The sequence below is a fragment of the Bos indicus x Bos taurus genome, chromosome 17 (assembly GCF_003369695.1).
Source record: "Bos indicus x Bos taurus breed Angus x Brahman F1 hybrid chromosome 17, Bos_hybrid_MaternalHap_v2.0, whole genome shotgun sequence".
NCBI lineage: Eukaryota > Metazoa > Chordata > Mammalia > Artiodactyla > Bovidae > Bos > Bos indicus x Bos taurus.
This window is the reverse complement of record NC_040092.1, coordinates 3,866,863-3,893,971: the sequence shown is the minus strand read 5'-3', so window position 1 is coordinate 3,893,971 and position 27,109 is coordinate 3,866,863. Positions and strand designations below refer to the sequence as shown.

Here is a 27,109-nt window from a genome sequence, read left to right as displayed (position 1 = left end):
ATCCAAACTCTGTCATGCTGGCACACAAAGAAGGAATTGAAAAGGCCATGTTAATTTCAAGCATCATTAGGAACATGGGTGGAAAATGCCTTTCAACATTAAAAACAAACTAAAACCAAAAAAACTAGTTGTATAGAAGTGTCATTAAAATGAGAAAGGTGACTGCTGTCATTTTAATCTTTGCCAGTTTTTTCCTTAGTTTATGGGCACAACAGCTTTCTGATGTATCCTATACCCAAGTACTGATGAGCTTTTCTTTATAATGTATTATTTTATTGGTTTTCACGAGTTTTGAATGAATTGAAGAGGTGTTTGCCTAATATTTATATGATATGTATGCCAGTGCTAATGAGTCGCACGTGGCGGGCTTACGAAAGCAGCTCTGTTGTGTACTGAAGGGTTGTCCTTCGCTGTATCCCGCACAGCTGCAGCAGCGTGGTCCTTGCTCTGGTGCCACTGGGGGTTCTGGTGCCCTGCAGACAGTCTTCCTGGTGTGCTCTGGAGATACGTGTGTGTGTGTGTGCGCATGTGTGCGTGCACGTGCAGTGTTCAGGGAGGCAGTGTGACCATGTGTTTAAAAAACTCGTTAAGCAGCTTTATAATAAGTTTTTAGAAGTACTCATTTATAATTCTTGTATTCCTTCTAACTAGTTTATGTGCCTGTGTATAGTTTATGTAGTTGGAATTAAAACATAATTAAATTTCTGTTTTGTTTATTTCACTAAATGAATTAAATATTTTTCTTTGTTGACTTGTTGGACTTCTAATGATTTTTTACTAGCTAACTAACACTTTGCAAATTGTCGAACCATTGGTTTAAGTAGTATTAATTAATATTTTCTGTTTTAGCTATTTGGTTACGTGTTCTTAATCCTTATTTTTCTGTGTAGAGAATTCAGAAGCACTGATTTTTCTTGAATATCATCCTTTCATACTTCTAAAAAATTCTTGAATGAGATTGAGATCTTTTGGGGAGGTTAAGCATTAGGAAAATGTTTTTGTGTTTCATTATGGAAAATCTCAAGCCTATGCAAATTGAAAATAGTATGATGAACCCTCATAAGCCCCACATACGCATCAGCCAGATGCAGTAATCAGTTCATGACCACACTTGTTTCTTCTGACTCCCCACCCCCACCTCTTTGGATTATGTTGAAAGAAATCACAAATATTATATCAACAGAAATTTTTATTTTTGATGACTTTTAATGCCACTCTTAAGAGTGGTAACTAAAATTGACAATGAGACTGATAATCACTTTAAGCTTTTTCATTTGTCAAATGTTTCTACACATATGTGACTCTAAAGAGTAGTTTTTTTTTTAAAAATCCTGCAACGTTTATATATAAATTTAGTTTATAGACATTTCCACTGGTTAGCTTCTACTCCCCATGTTCTTTAAATATTTATCTTTAATGTTGACTTCCCCTTGACTTATAAACTGACTTCTGTTACCTGCATAGTTTACCAAGTAGCAGAAGTTAGCCTGGAACTGTGGTGACTGATCTCCTTTCAAGATTTTATAGTGACTCCATACGGAGCTGGTAGGGATTAAAAAGTATGAGGTTCCACTATGCCCGGTGTTCCTCAGCGATATTAGGAAATTGACCATGTGGATTATATTCTGTTAAACTACTGCTTGTAGCTAGCCCAGGGGAAATTTGTTTTCCAGCCTCTTAACAGGTTAACACACCTGCCAGACTTTTGTCTTCCTCGCCTTCATCTCCTTCCAGCTCTTCCCCCTTCATCCATCTCAAGTTTGGCCTCCCTTTTACCTATGAAACTCAGTAACTATAAAAAATTAGGCAGTTGATTCAGCTTATGTTTAGCTAAGTAATATTTTTACCATTCTTCTTGGAAAGTCAGTAGTCTGTCCTCAGTTCAGTTCATTTGCTCAGTCATGTCCGACTCTTTGTGACCCCATGGACTGCAGCACGCCAGGCCTCCCTATCCATCACCAACTTCCGGAGTTTACTCAGACTCATGTCCATTGAGTTGGTGATGCCATCCAACCATCTCATCGTCTGTCGTCCCTTCTCCCCTCTTCCATCTTTCCCAACATCAGGGTCTTTTCAAATGAGTCAGTTCTTCACACCAGATGGCCAAAGTATTGGAGTTTCAGCTTCAGCATCAGTCCTTCCAATGAATATTCAGGACTGATTTCCTTTAGGATGGGCTGGTTGGATCTCCTTGCAGTCCAAGGGACTCTCAAGAGTCTTCTTCAACACCACAGTTCAAAAGCATCAGTTCTTCGGCACTCAGCCTTCTTTATAGTTCAACTCTCAGGATTAGGATTAGTCTATCTTAATCCTATAGTCTATCTTAATCATAACCTCAGATATGCAGATGACACCACCCTTATGGCAGAAAGTGAAGAGGAGCTCAAAAGCCTCTTGATGAAAGTGAAAGTGGAGAGTGAAAAAGTTGGCTTAAAGCTCAACATTCAGAAAACCAAGATCATGGCATCCGGTCCCATCACCTCATGGGAAATAGATGGGGAAACAGTGGAAACAGTGTCAGACTTTATTTTTCTGGGCTCCAAAATCACTGCAGATGGTGACTGCAGCCATGAAATTAAAAGACGCTTACTCCTTGGAAGGAAAGTTATGACCAACCTAGATAGCATATTCAAAAGCAGAGACATTACTTTGCCAACAAAGGTCCATCTAGTCAAGGCTATGGTTTTTCCAGTGGTCATGTATGGATGTGAAAAGTGGGACTGTGAAGAAAGCTGAGCACCGAAGAATTGATGCTTTTGAACTGTGGCGTTGGAGAAGACTCCTGAGAGTCCCTTGGACTGCAAGGAGATCTAACCAGTCCATTCTGAAGGAGATCAGCCCTGGGTGTTCTTTGGAAGGACTGATGCTAAAGCTGAAACTCCAGTACTTTGGCCACCTCATGTGAAGAGTTGACTGATTGGAAAAACTCTGATGCTGGGAGGGATTGGGGGCAGGAGAAGGGGACGACAGAGGATGAGATGGTTGGATGGCATCACTGACTCGATGGACGTGAGTCTGAGTGAACTCCGGGAGTTGGTGATGGACAGGGAGGCCTGGTGTGCTGCAGTCCATGGGGGTCGCAAAGAGTCGGACACGACTGAGCAACTGAACTGAACTGAAATGATCTTCAAGAGAATAAAAGTGTTCTGTTGTAGTTGTTTAGTTACTAAATCTTGTCCAACTCTTTGTGACTTCATCAGTTGAAGCCCGCCAGGCTCCTCTGTCCATGGGATTTCCCAGGTGAGAATACTGGAAAGGGTTGCCATTTCCTACTCCTGTGGATCTTCTGACCTAGGGATTGAACCTGTGTCTCCTTCATTGGCAAGAGTGTGCTTTACCTCTGAGGAACCAGGGAAGCCCCCTTATGTGTTTCAGTTCAGTCGCTCAGTCGTGTCCGACTCTTTGCGACCCCGTGAATCGCAGCGCGCCAGGCCTCCCTGTCCATCACCAACTCCCGGAGTTCACTCAGACTCACGTCCATCGAGTCAGTGATGCCATCCAACCATCTCATCCTCTGTCATCCCCTTCTCCTCCTGCCCCCAGTCCCTCCCACTGAGTCAACTCTTTGCGTGAGGTGGCCAAAGTATTGGAGTTTCAGCCTTAGCATCAGTCCTTCCAAAGAACACCCGGGACTGATCTTCAGAATGGACTGGTTGGATCTCCTTGCAGTCCAAGGGATTCTCAAGAGTCTTCTCCAACACCACAGTTCAAAAGCATCCATTCTTCGGCGCTCCGCCTTCTTCACAGTCCAACTCTCACATCCATACATGATCACTGGAAAAACCATAGCCTTGACTAGATGGACCTTTGTTGGCAAAGTAATGTCTCCGCTTTTTAATATGCTGTCTAGGTTGGTCATAACTTTTCATTGAAGGAGTAAGTGTCTTTTAATTTCATGGCTGCAGTCACCATCTGCAGTGATTTTGGAGCTCAAGAAAATAAAATCTGTCACTGTTTTCCCATCTCTTTGCCAGGAAGTGATGGGACCAGATGCCATGACCTTAGTTTTCTGAATGTTGAGCTTTAAGCCAACTTTTTCACTCTCCTCTTTCACTTTCATCAAGAGGCTCTTTAGTTCTTCACTTTGTGCCATAAGCATAGTGTCATCTGCATATCTGAGGTTATGATATCTCTCCTGGCAGTCTTGATTCCAACTTGTGCTTCCTCCAGCCCAGCATTTCTCATGATGTACTCTGTGTATAAGTTAAATAAGCAGGGTGACAGCATACAGCCTTGACGTACTCCTTTCTGGATTTGTAATCAGTCTGTTGTTCTATGTCCAGTTCTAACTGTCGCTTCTTGACATGTATACAGATTTCTCAGGAGGCAGGTAAGGTGGTCTGGTATTCACATCTCTTTCAGAGTTTTCTACAGTTTGTTGTGATCCACACAGTCAAAGACTTTGGCATAGTCAATAAAGCAGAAGTAGATGTTTTTCTGGAACTCTGTTGCTTTTTCATTGTTGGCAATTTGATCTCTGGTTCCTCTGCCTTTTCTAAATCCAGCTTGAACATCTGGAAGTTCACGGTTCACATACTGCTGGAGCCTGACTTTGAGAATTTTGAGCATTACTTTACTAGTGTGTGAGATGAGTGCAGTTGTGCGATAGTTTGATCATTCTTTGGCATTGCCTTTCTTTGGGATTGGAATGAAAACTGACCTTTTCCAGTCCTGTGGCCGTTGCTGAGTTTTCCAAATTTGCTGGCATATTGAGTGCAGCACTTTCACAGCATCATCTTTTAGGGTTTGAAATAGCTCAGATGGAATTCCATCACCTCCACTAGCTTTGTTCTTAGTGATGCTTCCTAAGGCCCACTTGACTTTGCATTCCAGAATGTCTGGCTCTAGGGTTGTGATCACATAATCATGATTATCTGGGTCACGAAGATCTTTTTTGTACAGTACTTCTGTGTATTCTTGCCACCTCTTCTTAGTAGCTTCTGCTTCTGTTAGGTCCATACTATTTCTGTCCTTCGTTGTCCATTTCTGTCCTCTATTGCCTTTCTGTGTGAGCAAAATTCTCTTGGTAGCTCTCATTTTCTTGAAGAGATCTCTAGTTTTTCCCATTCTATTGTTTTCATCTATTTCTTGGCATTGATCACTGAGCAAGGCTTTCTTATCTGTTTCCTTGCTGTTCTTTGGAACTCTGCATTCAAATGGGTATGTCTTTCCTTTTGTCCTTTGCCTTCACTTCTCTTCTTTTCACAGCTCTTTGTTAAGGCCTCCTCAGACAGCCATTTGCCCTTTTGCATTTCTCTCTTGGGGATGGTCTTGGTCACTGTCTCCTGTACAGTGTCATGAACCTCCATCCTTAGTTCTTGCAGCACTCTCTCAGATCTAATTCCTTGAATCTGTTTGTTACTTCCACTGTATAATTGTAAGAGATTTGATTTAGAAGTCAAAGCTGAGAAACCCTTAAAATGTTCATAAATTCATTTTTATACAATACCAATTTCACATAACATTTTTAATGAAAAGTAATATTTTTCTCATCCAGCAATAATTAATGTAAAAGAGTGATGTTGTTTTACATTTTTACAGTTTTTAAAAAAATATTTGGCTTAATAGATGATAGCTGGGTTCTCATATCTACTTCTGCATCCATTTTGTTACAGTGTATTTTTTGAAATAAATGAAGTAAATCCAGCCTTCCTCAGTAGTTAGAAAATGAAAGAGTAATAGTTTCTCCAGGTAGTTGTGTTCTTCTGTTACACATCAAAACTTGACAAGTGTTAGTTCTTTGAAGGTTAGTTGCAGTGTGGAATTTTGAAGTCATGTCAGTGAACGTTTTGTATTATGTTAAAACCATCAGTTGTCTTGCACTTTAAATGGATCTTTTATCCATGCATGATTTTGTAACATCATGAACAGGTCATTTTGAAAATAATGACTAGTGAGAAAATGAGTAATGCACATCTCCCAAAGGTAGACATATTTTGCAATAAAATTTCTTTTAAAAAATCACACTTGGTAGTATTGCCACTGGGCATATCAGAAAAGTATTTGGTACTGGAAAGCTGTGAAGTCCCTTGTGGCAGATGATAGCCTCTCAAAATTCTAATTTTCTCATTAAAACTTCATCACTGGCAACTGATTGCACTTGAAGAAAAGATCTACTGAAGTCTGAATTACCATAGTTGGTCAGTTGTTCTTTTCAGTTGCAAGTGGTGCTCATTCATTTGCAAAAGAAGTTGCTAGTTCAGCTTGTAACTGAAACAGTTGCACAAGTGCTTAACTTGAGACAACCGTAATACTTCACTGTGCAGCAAAAGGCTTTCATGTGTATTTCCTCTTTATTTATTTATTAATATTTTATTGTATATATTTGTTGGACATGCAGCATGTGGGATCTTAGTTCTCCAACCAGGGATTGAACCCATGCTCCCTCCATTGGGAGCTTAGAGTCTCAACCACTGGACCACCAGGGAAGTCTGTTTCCTCTTTAAAACAGAAAAAGACTTAAGGGTCAGAATGGAATAAAATTGACCATTTTTCTCCTACTTGTTACCAAGGACATTCAAAGTGCCACTGCTAGATTGTACTAAGGGGCCAGCAGGCTTACCCACTGAGTCTCTCTGTGCTGTTTGTACACATCTCAGTGCAGAGAAAAAAGGCTTAGTAGTATTACAGGCTTAGTATTAAAAAAAGTCTTAGTATTATTGTGACTGTGGTTTTGACCTCATAGAGGCCCTGAAAGGGTCTCGGAATCCGCAGATCACATTTTGAGAACCATTCTATTAGGGTTTATGTTTAAAATTGCTATTGCTCTTATAAAATTTGCTGTGTAAATAATTTCATCATAATTTACCCCTGGACTTCCCAGTAGATTGTTTTTCCCCCTGATCTTTGTATACCATACAAATTTATAATGTAAAAGACTTTTTATGTAAATTATGATTAGTTCAAGTGCCATTTAGATTAAATTTATTATCTTTTGAGATTGCCTTAATAGAAATAAATATGTAATACAAAGATTAAACTAGGGATATGGTTCACACACATGTTTTCAGTTTGAGGATTCAGTTCTTCAGTTTACATTGAGAAGAAAACAGCTTTGTTATGGAAAGTTCCCATATAACCAGAGTAGACACTGAGGTATAGTTAACTCTCACTTAAAGTTCCATGTATTAATCCCCTCATAGACAGTTGTTTCATTTATGCTCCATTCACTTCCTTGTTACCCTTCCCTCCAAATGTTCTGAGTCAAATTCCAGACATTGGTCACATCATTTCATTCTTAAATAATAATAATTCAGAATGCATCTTTAAAAAATAACGGTTATAACTTAGGAGAAAAAAGCCACTATATCTTAGTTTCTCCTAAAAGTAATATACTAACAACTTACTAGCGCTTAATAGAAATGTTCTTAACCTCTTTGACTTTCTTTGATATTGGTGTGTTTTCCATTTAGAGGCACCTGGATTTTCATTGTGATTATGCTATTAGATATGGCAGAAAAACCAAACATGGAGTAGGAGCTTTGAAATTATTTAAACATTTGGGTTTTTTCCAGGATGAAGAGACTCGGCACAGCCTTGAGTGCATCCAGGCCAATCAGATCTTTCCCAGGAAGCAGCTGATCCGGGAGGATGAGAATCTTCAGGTAATTCCAGGCCACTTTTATTTGTGAAACAAGTGTTAAGCATCATAGTAACAATGTAGCAGAGCCAGTGGATTGAAGTAATGGACTGCATATAGGAATACATATTAGAGAAATGTATTTTTTCCCTAAACCACACACATAATAGAAATGTATGCTGGAGAACATCTCTTTTAGAAAGACTTTCCCACTGAGGTGTGGTCATCTTTGTGTCATTCCTTCTTTAGTCTTAAATGTGAATAACTAGGTCTTTTGCATCTTGTGGGTGTAAACCCATCCTCTCTAGGTCCCGCACCCATTTATGTACGAGCGACAGTGTTTATAGTCCCTTCACCTGAGCTGTGTTTAAAGGCTTTGCTTTACTACTTCAGGACTCTGAAGCGTTTCTTCTTCCACTTTGAAGGTCCCTTTTCTTGAACTTCATGGAGAAAGCACAGAGTACGTGGGCCGCGCTGAGGATGCCATCATTGCCCTTTCTAATTACAGACTTCACATCAAGTTCAAGGAGTCTCTTGTTAATGTAAGTGCTGTCAGCTGTTTTTCCACTAAAGTAGATGGAGAAGGGAAGTAAAAAACCTTAAGTTTCTCACAAGAGCAATGTGATATAGAGTTTAGCATGAAAACATTGTGTACTCTGCTTTTTTCTCAATTTAAGCACTGAGGACACTACGTTAGCAAGCAGCTCTTATGCTTGATTTAAAATGATAACGTGTAGTTGTCAGCTGAGGTGTCCATTGTTTAGTAACACTGCATGATTTGCAGTTGGTAATGCTGTATCATTAAGATTTGTAATGGTGCAGAAGCTGTGTAGGCTTTTATTTCTCAATATTTAGTAGTTACCGACTGCCTCAGTTGGAGAGAACTTCCTGGACCTTAATGTCAAATGCTAACAGAGTTTTGTCAGAAAAGTACAGTGGTGATAGCAAACATCCTTCACCAGCAACACAGGGAGATGACTCTACACGTGGACATAACCAGAGGGTCAGTACCAAAACTGGATCGATTATATTGTTTGTAGCCGAAGATGAAGAAGCTCTCTACAGTCAACAAAAACAAGACTTGGAGCTGACTGTGGCTCAAATCATGAGCTCCTTATTGCAAAATTCAGTCTTAAACTGAAGAAAGTAGGGAAAACCACTAGGCCATTTAGGTATGCATTAAGTCACTTCAGTCATGTCCGACTCTGAGCAACCCTGTGGTCTGTAGCCCACCAGGCTCCTCTGTCGAGGGGATTCTCCAGGCATGATTACTAGAGTGGGTTGCCATTTCCTTCTCCAGGGCATCTTCCCAACCCAGGGATCGAACCTGCATCTTTTACTTCTCCTGCATTGGCAGGCAGGTTCTTTACCACTAGCACCACCTCCTAAATCAAATCCCTTACAGTTATCCAGTGGAGGTGATGAATACTATAGGCAGAGGTTTATAACATTGTACAGGAGCCAGTGACCAAAACCACCCCAGAGAAAAAGATATGTAAGGAGGAAAAGTGGTTGTCTGAAGAAGCTTTACAAATAGCTGAGGAAAGAAGAGAAGCAAAAAGCAAAGGAGAAAGGGGAAAGATTTACCTAACTGAATGAAGAGTTCCAGAGAATAGCAAGGAGACACAGGACCTTCTTAAATGAACAATACAAAGAAGTAGAGGAAAACAACAGAATGGGAAAGACATGAGATCTCTTTAGGAAGATTGGAGATAGCAAGGGAACATGCGAAGATGGGCATGATAAAGGACAGAAATGGTAAGAACCTAACAGAAACAGAAGAGATTAAGAAGATGTGGCAAGAATACACAAAAGAACTATACATAAAAGTTCTTAATCACCCAGATGACTACAATGGTGTGGTCATATCACCTACAGCCAGACAGCCTGGAGTGTGAAGTCAAGTGGGCCTTAGGAAGCATCGCTATGAACAAAGGTAGTGGAGGTGATGGAATTCAGCTGAGTTGTTTAAAATCCTAAAAGATGATGCAGTTAAAGTCCTGCACTCAGTATGTCAGCAAATTTGGAAAACTCAGCAGTGGCCACAGGACTGGAAAAGATCAGTTTTCATTCCAATCGCAAAGAAGGGCTGTGCCAAAGAATGGTCAAACTGTCGTACAGTTGTGCTCATTTCGCATACTGGTAAGGTTATGCTCAAAAGTCTTCAAGGTAGGCTTTAGTACATGAACCGAGAACTTCCAGATGTACAGGTTGGGTTTAGAAAAGGCAGAGAACCAGAGGTCAAATTGTCAACATTTGTTGAATCATAAAGAAAGCAGGGCTTCTCTGGTGGCTCAGTCAGTAAAGAGTCCGCCTGCAATGTGGGAGACCTGGGTTCAATCCCTGGGTTGGGAAGATCGCCTGGAAGAGGGCATGGCAACCCACTCCAGTATTCTTGCCTGGGGAGTCCCCACGGACAGAGGAACCTGGCGGGCTGCAGTCGTGGAGTTGCAAAGAGTTGGACATGACTGAGCAACTAAGCACACAGATAAAACAAGGGAAATTCTAGAAAAACATCTGCTTCATTGACTGTGCTATAAAGCCTTTGACTGTGTGGATCGCAACAAACTGGAAAATTCTTAGAGATGTGAATACCAGACTGCCATAATCTATCTCCTGAGAAACCTGTCTATGGGTTAAGAAACAACAGTTAGAACCCTATATGGAACAGCTTACAGGTTCAAACTTGGGACAGGATTATGATAAGTCTGTATATTATCACCCTGTTCATTCAATTTGTATGCGGAGTAATCATGCGAAATGCCAAGGTGGGTTAATCACAAGCTGGAGTCAAGATCTCCAGGAGAAATATTAACAGTCTCAGAAATTCAGATGATACCACTCTAATGGCAGAAAGCAAAGAGGAACTGAAGAGCCTCTTGATGAAGGTGGAAAAGCTGGTTTAAAACTCAACGTAAGATCATGGCATCAGGTCCCATCATCTCATGGCAAACAGAAGGGGAAAAAGTGGAAACAGTGACAGACTTTATTTTTGTGGGTTCTAAAATCAATGTGGATGGTGACTGCAGCCATGAAATTAAAAGACGCTTGTTCCTTGCAAGGGAATGTATGACAAACCTAAGTAGCATGTTAAAAAGTGGGAACATCACTTTTCCAACAAAAGTCTGTATAGTGAAAGCTATGGTTTTTCCAGCAGTCACGTATGGATGTGAGAGTAGGACCATAACGAAGGCTGAGCACTGAAGAGTTGATGCTTTCGAATTGTGGTGTTGGAGAAGATTCTTGAGAGTCCCTTGGACTGCAAGGAGATCAAAACAGTCCATCCTAAAGGAAGTCAACCCTGACTATTGATTGGAAGGACTGATGCTGAAGTACTTTTGCCACCTGATGGCACAGAGCTGACTCATTGAAAAAGACCCTGATGCTGGGAAAGATTGAAAGCAAAAGGACAGGAGGGCGGTAGAGCACGAGATGGGTAGATAGTATCACCTACTCCGTGAACATGAACTTGAGCAAACTCCAGGAGATAGTGTACACTACTGTAGTGGCTCAGACGGTAAAGCATCTGTCTGCAGTGCGGGAGACCCGGGTTCCATCCCTGGGTTGGGAAGATCCCCTGGAGAACGAAATGGCAGCCCACTTCAGTATTCTTGCCTGGAAAATCCCATGGACTGCGGAGCCTAGTAGGCTACCATCCATGGTGTCGCAAAGAGTAGGACACGACTGAGCGACTTCACAGGAGATAGTGTAGAACAGGAAAGCCTGGCTTGCTGTAGTCTATGGGATCGCAAAGAATTGGACCCAACTTAGCGACTGAACAGCAACGTCAAATGATGAGATGTACTTGGAGTTCAGTGCAGGCTTCTGTTACAGGATGAAGTGACTCTCATGTCGTCTTAGTGGTATAAGGATAGATGTTAAATAAAATATTTATTTGCATAATATACTGTGTATTGCTGAAGAGAGGGAAAGCTCTCAACTTTTGAGTGCATTTACCCTTTTCAACTAAGAGAGTATCCTCAGTGAACTGGGTCTTCCAGCACTATTGCCATCCTTAATATTCTTCAGTAAACTTGTCTTTCAGCACAAAAATGCCAAAGTTCATGTATTCTAACCAAATGAACGCTGCCTTCTTTCCTCACTGAACAGTGTTGTGGCTCTTTGTGCTTTGGTTCTACCACAAAGAAGTGTACTATGACATCTTATAAAAGCTCATGACTGTCCCTTCATTCAGATAGTGTGTTTGGGAGCTCATTTTGGGATTCTTAGAAAGTTGTTTTACTCAGCCATCCAAAAGTTACCCAATTCCTTCATCATATTTTTCCTTGTCAAGACTCGAATGGCTGACATTTTCTTTGTGGTTGGCATTTATTGTTTTAGTGTTGATTACTGTTCTGTGCAGTTAAGCGTTTACATCTAGGAGTCACTATGGCCTGAATTCCTTCTGGCCTGTAGAATTGGGCTATGATCATAGCTCTTGTCTTAGTTTTCTGTCTGTCAGCTAAAAATACACACTGGATTCATCAAGGCAAGAGGCATATTGTGCTTTCATACCATGTACCACTGTTCAGAAGGGTCTGTTTGGAATTGAGTAGCCCTGATAAGAGGGGACAGGATGGAATCTCCTATAACATCCCAGCAACCAGACCCTACTAGCTCCTGTGGAAGTAATGACAGCAATATTTAGTAGAATCACCCAATTTAATTTTGTGTTTAAATGTCTAGAATTGGTGAAATTTAATTAAATTGCATGTGGAGATAATGTAGTTTTGTATCATTGCATTTTTTCACGCAGTCCTGTTTCTCAGCTTTTTGGTTTACGGCCAAGTATTTCAGAGACTGTTTTTAGATCTGTTGGGGTAAAGGATCTATTGGAGAGAAAGCATGGATTGGAGCATGTCATTCACCAACCTAAAGGCCTTCAGTCTTTCTTGATTACTTCTAAAATGAAATCACTTAACACGGTGTCACCCTAAGTGGTGTGATCCTTGGTCCTTCACAGCTTTTCTGTCTCCCTCTCTCTCCCCTTCTCCCCTTTGTATTAGTAAAACCACCCTCTTTGGACTCAGACACACCTTATACCTCTGAGTTCTCTCTTCTCCTACCCAAGGAACTTTTCTTCATCTGTCAGAACCCAGCTCAGGTGATGATATTCTTCTGTGAAGCCTTTCTCAGTCCCCGTTCCCTCCCTGACAGTTTATTACCCTCTCTTCTGGCTTTTTCTGGGTCTTGAACACAGTTTGACAACTTTTACCAGATATGTTGTAATTTTTTGTTTGTTCATCTTTGTATCTTTAGAATCCAATGTGTTTACTTGTGCCATGGTATTCAGTAAATATTAAGTGAATTGGAGTTAATAATGGGTTTGAAATAGATATTAGAGCATTTTAAAATCCTTTCCGGGTTTAAAGCTTGTTGTAAGTCATCTTTTTCTCTAAGCCTGCATCATCTTTTTCTCTGACAACAGCTGTATGAGTAGGCTGCTTACTGCAATTGTTGGTCCCCCAACTGTGATTGAGATACAGTGCTTAAGAAAACTTACCCTTGTTTTTACTTGGGACCCACTTCTTCACCGAAAAGTGTTTTCCATTTAGCATGATAACCCTCTAAGGCACAGAGTCTGCTTGTCACTTTTTTAAAAGCCCAAGATAATGGCTTTGCACCGAAAAATGGTTGTGCAAAAGTATTTTGTAGTTGCACTGATTTTAAGTAATTCAGATTGGGAGAGACTAGGACTTCTTTGTACAAATAAGTTAATGACATCACAGTTAGTGCTGGGCTCCTAAAACCTGTGGTTACTCCAGGAAACCATGGCTCCTCCTATTCTGGTCCTCCCTCAGCAGATGAGTATTTCAGTAAAATCTGTGATATTAAGAGACCCCTCCCGTAAAAGTTACTAAATCTAAATCAAACATATATCAACCATCAAAACTCAGATGCGTCAGTATGTATTGTGGCATGCTGCAGTTTGCATCATTTTGTATGTTTTCAAATGAACACATGTAACTCTTAAATGACTTACACCATCAAGCTTGACATAGCTGTCTGATATCATATATTCTCTTAATCTCACAGCACATTGAAATACATCGTTATTGTAATGCACATACATTATATCAAGTTTCCAATTTCTAGGGTAAAGAACCTCTAGTATAGTTCAGTTGTAGCATTTAAGGTATGAATTGCTCCTATTCCGTGCTTTTCCCAAACTGTATTTTTACATATGTATAGGTATATTTCTTTGCTCAGCTAATTTACAAATAAGTGTTCAAGTGAAGATAATGAAATTTTAAAATGATTTTTGTTGTGTAATTCAATAGACCGCCTCTCAGTCTGCTGCTTCTGAAATCCCAGTAAGTAGCATGAGAATTGTAGGCGGTTGTTGCACCTGTGCTTGAAACAAACTGGTTTGCGTGTCAGATGCTCCCCTTGCAAATCAGCAAGTGTGTCCTCTCTGCATGAGTCCCTTTCCTCCTATCAGAGACAGTTCTACTGGTTTTGTACATGAGGACAATTTGTGGAGTGCGGTAAAGCCCTATAGTCCCATGAGCAGATGGAATTGTGACTTTCAAAAAATGTCAACTGAATTTCAACCAGAAGTAAAGACAACATTAGTATTTAAAAGGACATTAAAACTCTCATTTCTAGACTGGTCTGTTAATGCTTCTTAGGAATAAGCTGGAAGTGTACCTGGAAACACCTTCCTTAGCATTTCCCACATTTTTTACATTGCCTAATTGTTGTACATTGAAAATCTTGGTTACTCTCCAAGCATCAGAAGTAGGTTATTGTTAACAATGCCCTTTGGTCTTAGCATTCATAAATCAGAGGAGGCTTCTGAAAACCCGTGTTGGAAGAGTACGTTGTAAATACCAGAAGTGAGCAATAAAGAATTTGAGTCTTTAACCTGTGACCATTTTCTTCCGACTGGTTTTTAAATCGTTAGAACCCAGATAATCCACGATGTGTTATATAGATTTTAGGTTAAGACTCATTAAATTATTTTTACTCTGTTACTGCCATTTTTACTTGCCATGTGTATGCAAGGTTAATACTTCCCCATTCAGTCTATAAAAAGGGCATTTGTTATTAAAAAGTATACATTATCCCACTTTTAAATTCTGGTACTTAGTAATTCACACACATACAGACCCAGAATGAATTATGGTAAATACAGTAGGAAATAACAAAATTCCCTCTGGAACGAGTACTGCGAGTCTCTTATGCATGTCTATTATGTTTTTAAACTGCCGCTGTCCTGCTCTTTTGGATTGATGCTCTCGTGAGTTTTGGTGTATGTGATGTAACTTTTGACCTTTAGAGGAATTGTTTAACAGCACTGGAGTGTGTTTGATGTATTTTAAGCATGAGTTTGGTAGGTTTTATAAGAAGAAAAGCACTGTAATGGGAGAGAGAATTGCCTGGCAAGTAGAAGGCAGAGAAGAAAGGAGCAAAACAAGGATGAGTTGCAAAGCACTGAGTCATTGGGTTAGGGAGGATATGATTGTGACTTCAAATTTCTTAGAATTGCCTCTGTAGAATCTTGGTTGGTTTACATTCTGTTTTCCTCTTAAGATCCCTGGTGAAGAGGCTGCTTAATAGTGAAAGAAGACCTAAGGTAGGGCTTACACAGAAGGGAGTGGCATCCTAGAGGAAGAACGGAGCACCATGTATGTTGGAAGGGCCCTGAGCTGGAGGGCAGTCATGGATTCTGGTCCTGGCTCTGCCACTAGCTTTGGTGGAGTGTCTTAACCTTCCTGAGCTATCAAATGGTCTGCCTCATGAACCTGTATTTCTTTGCTTTGGGGTATGTCTAGTGACAGAAATGCTAAGGATCCTCCTCATATGTGATGAAAGTTGAGAAACCTGAATCCATGGACTTGCCTTTAAAGAAGTAGAGAAGCTTATTTTATATTTTGGTTGGCTGTATGAAGAGGAAAAGCCAGCTAGCTCCACCTTTTTCAAAGGAAGGCAATCTCGAGGTTGGCGTGGGTGCATTGAAGAGTATCATTGAGATGAAAGGGGAAGAAAAAAGAGAGCTGTTCATTTGATACAAAATCAAGTGTTTCTCTTTTATGTCCTTGTTCTTGCTGCATATTAAAGTTCCTTGCATGTGATAATCTGCATGATTATTAAAATCTGTATTCTGTATCTGTGACTTGAATACACATGGTTGTTTCTTGTGATTTGGTAGGATCTGTATACTAGCAACCAGTGTTTTTATCCTTCTTTCTTAAGTTTGCAGTATTAAAATACGTGAAAAATTATATATTGGAAGCATGTAGGTAGCAAATGTTTTGCATGCTCTGAAGGGTTGCATCTTTGTATTTTAGAAGTCTGAACCTAGCTAGGCTCTTGGGCTAGATCTAGTCCAAATAGTAGGGATATAAAAATTTATTCTTTGTAGCAAAATAGCACAGGCCAGCATCTGGTAATAATGTTAGTTGGTTTTCAGGTTTTCTGGCTATAAGGTAGGGTGTTGGAGGGGACATGGAGCAAGTGATTGCTGTGAGAGCCTGTGGATTTGTAAAACTCACTCTCACTCCACCCCAGGCTCTTCCCATTCCCTGTGCCTGGACCTTCCTAAGCTGGGACCACCAGAAAGCACAGGCTGGTGTGGTGGCATGTGGGAAGGTTAGAGGATTGTCCAAGGAAGTCGATAAGAAGGCAGAATTTTGGTTGATAAAGTTTTAGAAAATTGAAATTAGAACTCAGGCCTCTGAATTGCCAGTCTGGCACCTCTTTTTCTCTTTGTTTTGGGGGAGTATTGGGGGAGAATGGGGACTGCAGGTTTAAAAACAAAAAACCTAACATGAGTGCTACAGGATATGCAGAGGACTGGCCTGAGGAAAAATCAGTGTCCCCGTCTGATCTCTTAATCTCCTGTTCCCCTTCACAGTTTATCCCTACTGATAGGTGGTTGTTTTTCCTTCTTAGATGTACAGGTCTTAAAAGAATTTTTAACTGCTTCAGCTCCAGTTTCTCACAGCACCTTGGGGTAAAGGACTTAAAAACAGAGGGCCAAAGATCCTTTTTCTTTCTCTGAACACAGGCAGAAATTCTGTGTCTTTCTCTTACTTCTGGTCCTATTATAAGGGAATTTTGTAGATAAATCTAGAAGGCTCTCTTCTGAGGTAGAACTCTCAGCCATTACCTGAGTAACACTATTTTGTTTTCTTCTCTTTTTGAATCCCTGCCCCAGTTTCTTTTTGTTTGTCCGACATGTCCATCATACGGGCTTCTTTTCGATCTCCACATCCTTGTTCTGAGAGTTCCCAGCCGGCTCTGGTGACCACATGGTGGGGCAGGGTTTGCCGGAAGCCTGCTTCTGAAGCGGGCTCAGCTCGCAGCAGGCCGCCCTGTCAGGCAGTGTGCTCTTGTTTCTGTCTGTGCTGGAGGAGAGTGCCTCCTCTTTCTCATGCAAAACACGAATTGCCAGAATGCTCCTTGCAGCTCCCAGAGCCGTATTTTGATTGGGCTTGATACAGCGTAAAAAGATCCTTTTTCAATGAGTAAGAGTATCCGCTACAATTTTTACCAGGTTCTCTTTAGAAGTTTTGGAAATTGGAAGTTTTTGAGGTCAAGGGTTGAGTCAGGAAAAGTTGAGGGACAGAAGGAAGATTCTAACGACAGCTTGAGGATTTATCACCCTCTTCAGATGCTTTCCCTCCTATCTGCCTCCCTTCTCTGATCCCCGTCCACTGTCATACTGATCTTGTTTCAGTATCCGATGACCAGATTGGCAGGGAGAGAACCATCCCAGCTTACTCATACCTTGAGCCCTACTTGGCAAACAGGGCTCCTCAGCTTGTCTTTTGAAACACATTAAACCTACCCGATTAGGCCACTGTGAGAGCTGTCCCTCCTCTTCTGCTGAGCAGAGCGCCTGACCAGCAGCTCCGTCTGCTGTCTTGGGTTTTCTGTGCTACCGCAGGCAGTTCAGACCTCCAGTCTTTTTCATGTTGCTGCTTTGCTGACACAAAGGCCCAGGCCCACCTTGGGATAGGCGACAAGTATAGTCCCACTAGAATCTTGATCTGCAGCTCTTTTTTGTCAACAGGACAGGATTAACTGTTCTGATTCCCTTCAGCTTCTGTGTTACCACACATCACAGCTAGCTCTAGCATCGTAAAGTAGTACTTTGAGAAAAGGAGACTGTAAGTTTGTTGCCAGAGAGATGACACATTTCTGTATTTCCTTGTTCTTCTAGATGTGGTGCCTCTTTGTTTGTTGTCCTTGTGCTGTGAAGTGACTTGAGGGCATTGTTGAGAGACTGAGGAAGGGAAGCCTAAGTCACTGAGTAAATCACTTGAGTGCTGTTGGTTCAGATGAATGTGCAGTTCTGTGCTGCTTTCTCCTGTAGAGCTCGCTGATCACTCTTGGACACATTGCAGAACCGCAGGGGCAATGCCTTTTTGACTAAGGGAACTTCATCTTTTTTTAATTGCAGATTCCATTGCAGCTTATAGAAAGTGTTGAATGCCGAGATATATTTCAGCTTCATTTGACTTGCAAAGACTGCAAAGTTATCAGGTATGTGACGTGTTTATGCTGTTGTTTAGTGTGGAAAATACTTTTTAAAGGGTGGATTCATGATTTGATAACAAAAACTGCTTTTGAGGGTCAGCCTAGTTACAAACATTTTCTGAGTAGTTAGTCCCTGAAATATTTTATCTTCAGGCTGCTTTGCTACTGGAAAGATATGTTTTCTTTTTTATTTGGATATAACTGTAAATTTGCAAAATAAGTACAAACATAAAAATCGTAAAGAGCACTAGTACTGTTAACATTTTACCCCATTTGTGTTATTTTGTGTGTGTGTGAGAAATTCTTGTTCTGAACAATTTGAAAGTAAGTTATGTAATCATGGCTCTTTGCCCCAAAATACTTTAGTGTGCTTTCTTAAGAATAGGGGTATTTTCTTACATAACCACAGTATCATTATCAGCTTCACAGTTTTACACTCGTGATACTTTTATCCAGTCTGCTACACATGTTCTAATTCTGTCAGTTGGCCAGATAATGCCCTTCATAGCATTGCCCCTACCTCATTCAGAACAAGATTCAGTCAAGGTCACGTACTATATTTAGTTGCCATGATTCTATACCTTTCTTTAATCTGGAATGTTTTCCATCACCTTTCTTTATCTTTTTGGCATTAGCACTTTGAAGAAAACAATCTTTTATTATAATAGAATGCTTATTTTGTGTCCAGTGTTTCCTCAGGAATAAATTGAGGTTGTACATTTTCAGCTGTAACGTGAGGTTGTGTCCTCTTCAGGATATTGTATTACAGCTGGAGGCAAACAGTGCCCACCTGTTCCTTACTAGTGATGTTAGTTTTGATCATTCTTTCAAGGAATCACCCACTTTCTGTGTAATTCTTGTATTTTCTCCATTGCAACTGATAGCCGTCTGGGAGGCACTTTAAGACTCTACAGATGTCCTGCTGCTCATCAAATTTCTTTAGTGTTGGCTTTATCTGATCTAATCTTCATTATAAGGGTTGGAAAGGGATGACTGAAATGCATTTTAAATTTAGTAGCTCTCCCAGTTTTTAGCTCCCTGAGCTTTTGTTCTATTTGTATGACCTAGAGTGCCAGTAAACATCGTGTGTGGGCGTGTTGATAAGTCACACTAGTTGGGGTAAGAGAGAGGTTTAAGTGACCTCCTTGTTTGTTTTTTTTCAAATTTTTATTGGAGTATAGTTGATTCCTCCTTGGTTTTAAGGTAAATATTTAAGTTGCTTTTTAGCCATTGAGATTTGGCTTGCTTTTGATAGATACTGGTTATAACTTACAGTTTAAAAAGCTTGTATATTAATTATTCAATTTTAAATACTGCATTTGAAAAGATTAAGTATTTTTTTTACACTTTTAATTATTTCAAATTATTTTAATCTCCTAGTTTTATATATGCACTGAAAATTGCACTTGATAATAGAATTGTTTGGTCTCTACATGGTCACAGCTGAGAGTTTCAGTGTAATGTATCTTATTTTCAATCTAAAGTTGCTGAGTTATTTTAATTGCTAAGTAGATTAATTTTGAAATTATTCCCTAATTGGCTAAAAGTAGTACTGTGAACTGTTTCTGAGTTTGGCGTGATATGTCATAACAAAACAAAAACTGAACATATTTCTTGAGAGGGACAACCATAAAGCTTTGGTAGGAGATGTGGAATGAAACCCCATTCCTGGAAGAGGGACTCCTATTTTACTTTAATAATTTTCACTTGTCAGTCTCAGAAGAGATTTTATTAGTCTTAAAAACTTTAGTCTTAAAAAAAAAGATTTTATTGGTCCACATGTCTAGCTTTCTTCTTCTCGACATTTTGCATCATTGACTAAAATTTGTTCGATGTGTTTTTTCAAATTACAAATCATAAACATTAGACCACCTCTATCTAGACTAATGCTTTTAACTGTAATTATCATTTCACTGTGAGTAGGCACTCTTGAAATGGTGGCTTCCCTTAGGTTTCATTGTCAGCTGTCTTCTGATTACATTTGTACTTGTTTGGCTTTACAAAGGTGTCAGTTCTCAACCTTTGAGCAGTGTCAAGAGTGGCTTAAGAGACTGAACAATGCAATACGACCACCTGCTAAAATAGAAGACCTCTTCTCATTTGCATACCATGCTTGGTGCATGGAGGTCTACGCCAGTGAAAAAGAGCAACACGGAGACCTGTGCAGGCCAGGTAGGCCTTTCTAAATGTGCAGATGGTGGCTTTACTGAATTACTGCTTGAGACACCCTTACATGAAATGAGACTCCTAAAATTGACCTATTTATTAAGCAGTGTACTTTGCACGGTGCACCTAGCTTGTGCTCATCGCTCTTCTAAGCTCATTATAAGATGTTTTCTACTTTTCATGGGGAAGAATTGACATCCCAATTTACTGAGCCTGACTAAAAATACTGAGGGTATGGGTGTTATGGAAACCCACTGGAAAAGAGCCATGAGTGTTGTTTGTGAAGACTTCACGTTAGAAGTGGCATTTGAGTAGGCTTTGAAGATTGGAAAACTGTTATTGATAATAGAATGGGGAAAAGAATTTTAGAGCAAGTAGCATTAACGAAGGTAGAGGTGTGAGGTTAGGCCACAGAATAATGGATTACAAAGTGACCTTTTGCTGTCTTTGAATTTTCAAGACCTAGATTACCTTTTGTAGGTAATCTAGGAGTCTGGGTTCCAGACTTCCTGACTCCTTATGAAATTTCTGTCATATTCACCATGTTTCTCTCTCAAAAATGGCTCTGACCAAGTTTATGTCGTTTCTCTGTGTGTAATTTTCTAGAAATTGTGTGTTGCCATAAATAGAAGTTTGCTGATCTAGCACTGAGTCTTAAAAGATATGTTCAGCTTGAAAACAATGACTTGAATTGCTAGGCTGTGAAACGATGTGAGTTTCCTTCTAATACAGTTTACTTTAGAGATTTTTTTTCCTTTAACCTCAATTTTCAATCCTGAACCTTTGATCTTAACACTCCTGCTCTGGGTTGTGTTAAACATGGGAGGCTAATCTAACTAAGCCTGTCTCCTTTTGTTTCCTGTCTCATTTACTGGTCAAAGCTTTTGGTTCATATGTTTAATTAAATCATAGCAAACATATATATTTTTAAAGGTTCTTTACGATATACTTTTGTTTGACCCTCATGACCTTGTCAAACGGTCAGAGTAGCCTGGTGTTTCTGTTTTGGGAGCCAAAGAAATGAAGACCAGAGGCCAAGCCTATTGCACAGTCCCACTCAATGAAACTATGAGCCGCGCCTTGTAGGGCCACCCAAGACGAATGGGTCACGTTGGAGAGTTCTGACAAAACGTGGTCTACTGGAGAAGGGAATGGCAAACCACTTTGGTATTCTTGCCTTGAGAACCCTATGAACAGTATGAAAAGGTAAAAAGATGTGATACTGAAAGATGAACTCACTGGGTTGGTAGGTGCCTGATATGCTACTGGAGAAGAGTGGAGAAATAGTTCCAGAAGGAATGAAGAGGCTGAGCCAAAGTGAAAACAACGCCCAATTGTGGATGTGGCTGGTGATGGAAGTAAAGTCTGATGCTATGAAGAACTGTATCACACAGGAACCTGGAATGTCAGGTCCATGAATCAAGATAAATTGGAAGTGGTCAAACAGGAGATGGCAGTAGTGAACATCGACATTCAGGGTTCAGTGAACTAAAATGGACTGAAATGGGTGGATTCAATTCAGATGACCATTATATGTACTACTGTGGGCAAGAATCCCTTAGGAGAAATGGAGCAATCCTCATAGTCAACAAAAAGAGTCTGAAATGCAGTACTTGGGTGCAATCTCAAAATGACAGAATGATCTCTGTCTGTTGCCAAGGCAAATCATTGAATATCACAGTAATCCAAGTCTGTGCCCCAACCACTAATGCCAAAGAAGCTGAAGGTGAATGGTTCTATGAAGACCTAAAAGACCTTCTACAACTAACACCAAAAAGAGATGTCCTTTTCATCATAGGGAACTAAAATGCAAAAGTAGGAAGTCAGGAGCTACCTGGAGTAACAGGCAAGTTTGGCCTTGAGGTACAAAATGAAGCAGGTAAAAGGCTAACAGAGTTTTGCCAAGAGAATGCACTGGTCATAGCAAACACCCTCTTCTAACAACACATGGCCATCAGCAGATGGTCAACACCGAAATCAGATTGATTTTATTCTTTGTAGCCAAAGATGGAGAAGCTCTATACAGTCAGCAAAAACAAGACCAGGAGCCGACTGTGGCTCAGATCATGAACTCCTTATTGCAAAATTCAGACTTAAATTGAATAAAGTAGAGAAATCCACTAGACCATTCAGGTATGACCTAAATCACATTCCTTACGGTTATACAGTGGAAGTGACTAATAGATTCAGGGATTAAATGTGATAGACAGAATGCCTGAAGAACTATGGATGGAGGTTCCTGACATTGTATAGGAGGCCATGATCAAAACCATCCCCAAGAAACAGAAATGCAAACAGGCAAAATGGTTGTCTGAGGAGGCCTTACAAATAGCTGAGAAAAGATGAGAAGCAGAAGGCAAAGAAGAAAAGGAAAGATATAAGCATCTGAATGCAGGGTTCCAAAGAATAGCAAGGAGAAAGATAAGGAAGCCTTCTTAAGTGATCAGTGCAAAGAAATAGGGGAAAACAATAGAATGGGAAAGACTAGAGATCTCTTCAAGAAAATTAGAGATACCAAGGAAACATTTCATGCAAAGATGGGCACAGTAAAGGACAGAAACAGTATGGACCTAACAGAAGCAGAGGATATTAAGAAGAGGTGGCAAGAATATACAGAAGAACTACACAAAAAAGATCTTCATGACCCAGATAACCACGATGGTGTGATCAGGCACTTAGAGCCAGACATCCTGGCGTGCGAGATCAAGTGACCCTTAAGAAGCATCACTACAAACAAAGCCTAGTGGAGGTGATGGAATTCCAGCTGAGCTATTTCAAATCCTCAAAGATGATGCTGTGAAGGTGCTGCACTCAATATTCGAGCAAATTGGGAAAACTCAGCAGTGGCCACAGGACTGGAAAAGGTCAGTTTTCAGTCTAATTGTAAAGAAAGGCAATGCCAAAGAATATTCAGACTACCACACAATTGTACTCATCTCACATGCTAGCAAAGTAATGCTCAAAATTCTCCATGCTAGGCTTCAACAGTACATGAACCAAGAACTTCCAGATGTTTAAGCTAGATTTAGAAAAGGCAGAGGAACCAGAGATCAAATTGCCAACATCTGTTTGATCATAGAAAAAGCAAGAGAATTCCAGAAAAACATCTTCATTGACTACGATAAAGCCTTTGACTGTGTGGATCACAGCAAACAGTGGAAAATTCTTCAAGAGATGGGAATACCAGACCACCATACCTGCCTGAGAAATCTGTACGCAGGTCAAGAAGCAACAGTTAGAACCAGACATAGAACAATGGACTGGTTCAAAATTGGGAAAGGAGTACGTCAAGGCTGTATACCGTCACGCTGCTTATTTAACTTATATGCAGAGTACATCATGCAAAACGTGGGGCTGGATGAAGCACAAGCTGGAATCAAGATTACAAGGAGAAACATCATAACCTTAGATATGCAAATGACACCACCCTTATGGCAGAAAGCGAAGAAGAACTAGAGAGCCTCTTGATAAAAGTAAAAGAGGAGAGTGAAAAAGCTGGCTCAACATTCAAAAAACGAAGATCATGGCATCCAGTCCCATCACTTCATGGCAAATAGATGGGGAAACAATGACAGACTTTATTTTTTGGGGCTCCAGAATCACTGCAGATGGTGACTGCAGCCATGAAATTAAAAGATGCTTGCTCCTTGGAAGAAAAGCTATGACCAACCTCAACAGCATATTAAAAACCAGAGACATTACTTTACTGACAAAGGTCCGTATAGCCAAAGTTATGGTCTTTCCACTAGTCATGTGTACGGACGTGAGAGTTGGACCATGGAGAAAGCTGAGCACTGCAGAATTGATGCTTTTGAACTGTGGTGTTGGGAGAATCTTGAGATTCCTTTGGATTGCAAGGAGATCAAACCAGTCAATCCTAAAAGAAATCAGTTCTGCATATTCATTGGAAGGACTCAAGCTGAAGCTCCAATACTTCGGCCACCTCACGTGAAGAACTGACTCATTGGAGATGACCCTGATGCTGGAAAGATTGAAAAGGCTGGAGGAGAAGGGGACGACAGAGCATGAGATGGTTGGATGGCATCACTGACTCGATGGACATGAGTCTGAGTAAGCTCCAGGAGTTGGTGAGGGACAGGGAGGCCTGGCGTGCTGCAGTCCATTGGGTTGCAAAGAGTTGGACACGACTGAGCAGTTGAACTGAACTGCAGGGCATCGACAGAGCCAGAACTTGAAAGCAGTTCTTGGTTATTGGGAACTGATTGTAAGATGTGCTGTGGATATGAGGTGAAAAACAGGCAGCTGCCCTTGGGGAGCCTCAGGGAAAGTCTTAGGAATCTGAGCTTCCCACAAGCCTGGTCAGCCAGGGGAATCCACAGTGGTTCCCACAAATCACCAACAAGTGGCCTTGGAAGGTGATGAAAATGTGCCTAAGCACTCTCTCACTTCACTTCTTTATCTGTTCCATCTTTCTTTTTCCTTCTTTATATGCCATTGGGTTTTTTTTGTTTGTTTATGGGTCTTTTCAGGTTTTTTTTTTTTTTTTTTTTTTGAGTTTTTAAAGTTATTTTAAATCCAATTAATTTGTGAATTTTACATGTATATTTGCTAAATTTTTAGCCATTACATCTTTTTTTTTTAAGTTGTTTTTATTTGGCCACATCACACGGCATATGGGATCTTAATTCCCTGTGAAAAAGTCATGTCTGACTCTGCGACCCCATGGACTATACAGTCCATGGACTGAATTTTCCAGGCCAGAGTACTGGAATGGGTAGCCTTTCCCTTCTCCAGGGGATCTTCCCAACCCAGGAATCGAACCCAGGTCTCCCTCATTGCTCTGACCAGGGATCAAATCTGTGCTTCCTGCAGTAGAAGCACGGAATCTTAACCACTGGACAACCAGAGAAGTCCCCATTACATCTTTTCCTTTTTTTTAAATGCACATTTCTCAGACTTTATTTTTTGGCGGTGGTGGGTTTTCATGATTGTGCATGGGCTTCCTCTAGTTGACTGCTCTTCATTTCAGGGCACGGCTTCTCCTTGCAGTGGCTGCTTTCGTTGTGGAGCATGGGCTCCAGGCGTGTGGGCTTCAGTAGGTGTGGCTCGTGGGCTCTAGAGCACAGGCTCAGTAGTTGTGGTGCACGGGCCGAGTTGCTCTGTGGCATATGAGATCTTCCCAGACCAGGGAATCTGGGTGCAAGGCGGAGTCTTTTTTTTTTTCTTTTAATATTTATTTATTTTTGGCTGTACAGGGTGCTTGTTGCTGTGCAGTCTTTCCTCTAGTAGTGGCCAGTGGGGGCTACTCTGTTGCAGCGTGCAGGCTTCTCATTGCTGTGGCTTCTCTCGTTGTGGAGCGTGGGCTTCAAGAATTCCAGCACCTGGACTCGATAGTTGCGGCTCCTGGGGCCTGGAGCCCAGGCTCATTAAATGTGGTGCTGCGGGATCAGCTGTTGCATGGCATGTGGCATCTTCCCAGATCAGGGATCGAACCTGGGTCTGCGGCATTGGCAGGTGGATTCTTTAATCACTGAGTCACCAGGGAAGCCCCCAAGTACGTCTTAAGTATTAGATTGTTTAATCTCTGCCATCTCCTTGGATAATGAAGTTATCGGGTGCACCTCATTGTATCATGTTAAGTTATTGTGGGTACCTTGTATTATGTTATATAAGAACTTTGATTTGTTTAAGGCTCTTAATTCCAAAAGGCATTCCCTAGTTTTGGGCTTTAGTTAACAGTATTTAGTTTTAGTTAACAGTGTTTAGTTAACAAGGCTTGAATTTCTCCTAACCTGTTTCTCTCACAACCACAGACTGCAAATCCTCATCGTTAGGTGATTCCTTATTTCCTTGATAATTTAGTTTCTTTAGGATTTGAGTCAACTCTTAGAATATTCCTAAGATGTACCAGGTCAGAACTCAATTCCTGTTTATTAATTATAGATGGCTTTGTCCTGAGGTGAGATGATTTTAGTTCCCAGACCTTTCTTTCCTTGAAGATATTTGGTATTCGTTGGCCACCAGGACATCCACAGTTTCCTGTTTTTTTCATGGGTTTGTGGATGGAGGCATTTGGGGGGCAAAATACTGATTTAGGGACTAGAAAACCGGAATTCAAACCTATACTCTACCATTTAATTTTTAAAACGGCGCCGGGCAAGCCATGTGTCCTCTCTTTACTTCAGTTTCCTGTGTTCTTCAAAGTGTGGGACATATTTCTTCTTCCTGCCCAAGCTGATCTGTATATTCTGAAAATCAGCTCTGTTTCAGTTCAGTGAATGCTTGAGTGCCTCCTAAGTGTCATGCTTATGAAAACATTTTGAAAAGTATGAATATATAAAATGATACCATTGTAACTGATTGGAACTGACTCTATGACTAAAGGTTGTATTTTGTTTTTAATATGTATGTTCCACACTGAAGTCAACCTGCTGCAGGTCATATGCAGTCTTACTGAACTTCAGTGACTTGGTTTGAATACATATGTATGCCTTTTTCCTTTCATATATTTTCACTGTGAAGTACAGAGGAAAACTCACCCTCGAAAAATACTATGGTGGCATTTTTAGAGCCAGTCAACCTAGTTCTTCTGTCTCTACCCAATATTGTTGAGTATTGGTAGTGGCTACAGCATTACTCACCAGTTAGGAGCAGACCAGACAACCACATTCTTTTAAGTCATCTTTAGGTGAGACGGCGCCTGAGATGTTTCAAAGTCATGCTATTTTTTAACCTGCCCCAGCACATGAGATTACAGGCATAGATTCTGAAGGGTAAAAGTTGAGTCTTTCAGAAGTTATTAAAACCTTTTATGGACTCTTCTCTGCCTAGCCTATTAAGAGTAGAATGTGTCAGAGAGGAGGGAAATGGGAAAATTATATCATTACCTTGTATTCGTGTGAATCTTAGTTTCTG

General features: G+C 40.6%; 1 protein-coding gene across 1 annotated transcript in view; it reads left to right on the top strand.

Annotated features, from left to right (window-relative positions):
- The window catches only part of MTMR3 (myotubularin related protein 3), a 131,467-nt gene that overhangs the window by 74,027 nt on the left and 30,331 nt on the right, over positions 1 to 27,109 (top strand). The window contains 4 exon segments of the mRNA XM_027566343.1: positions 7,515 to 7,604; positions 8,005 to 8,121; positions 17,991 to 18,073; positions 20,073 to 20,239. Coding sequence (XP_027422144.1) covers positions 7,515 to 7,604; positions 8,005 to 8,121; positions 17,991 to 18,073; positions 20,073 to 20,239 — 457 coding nt within the window.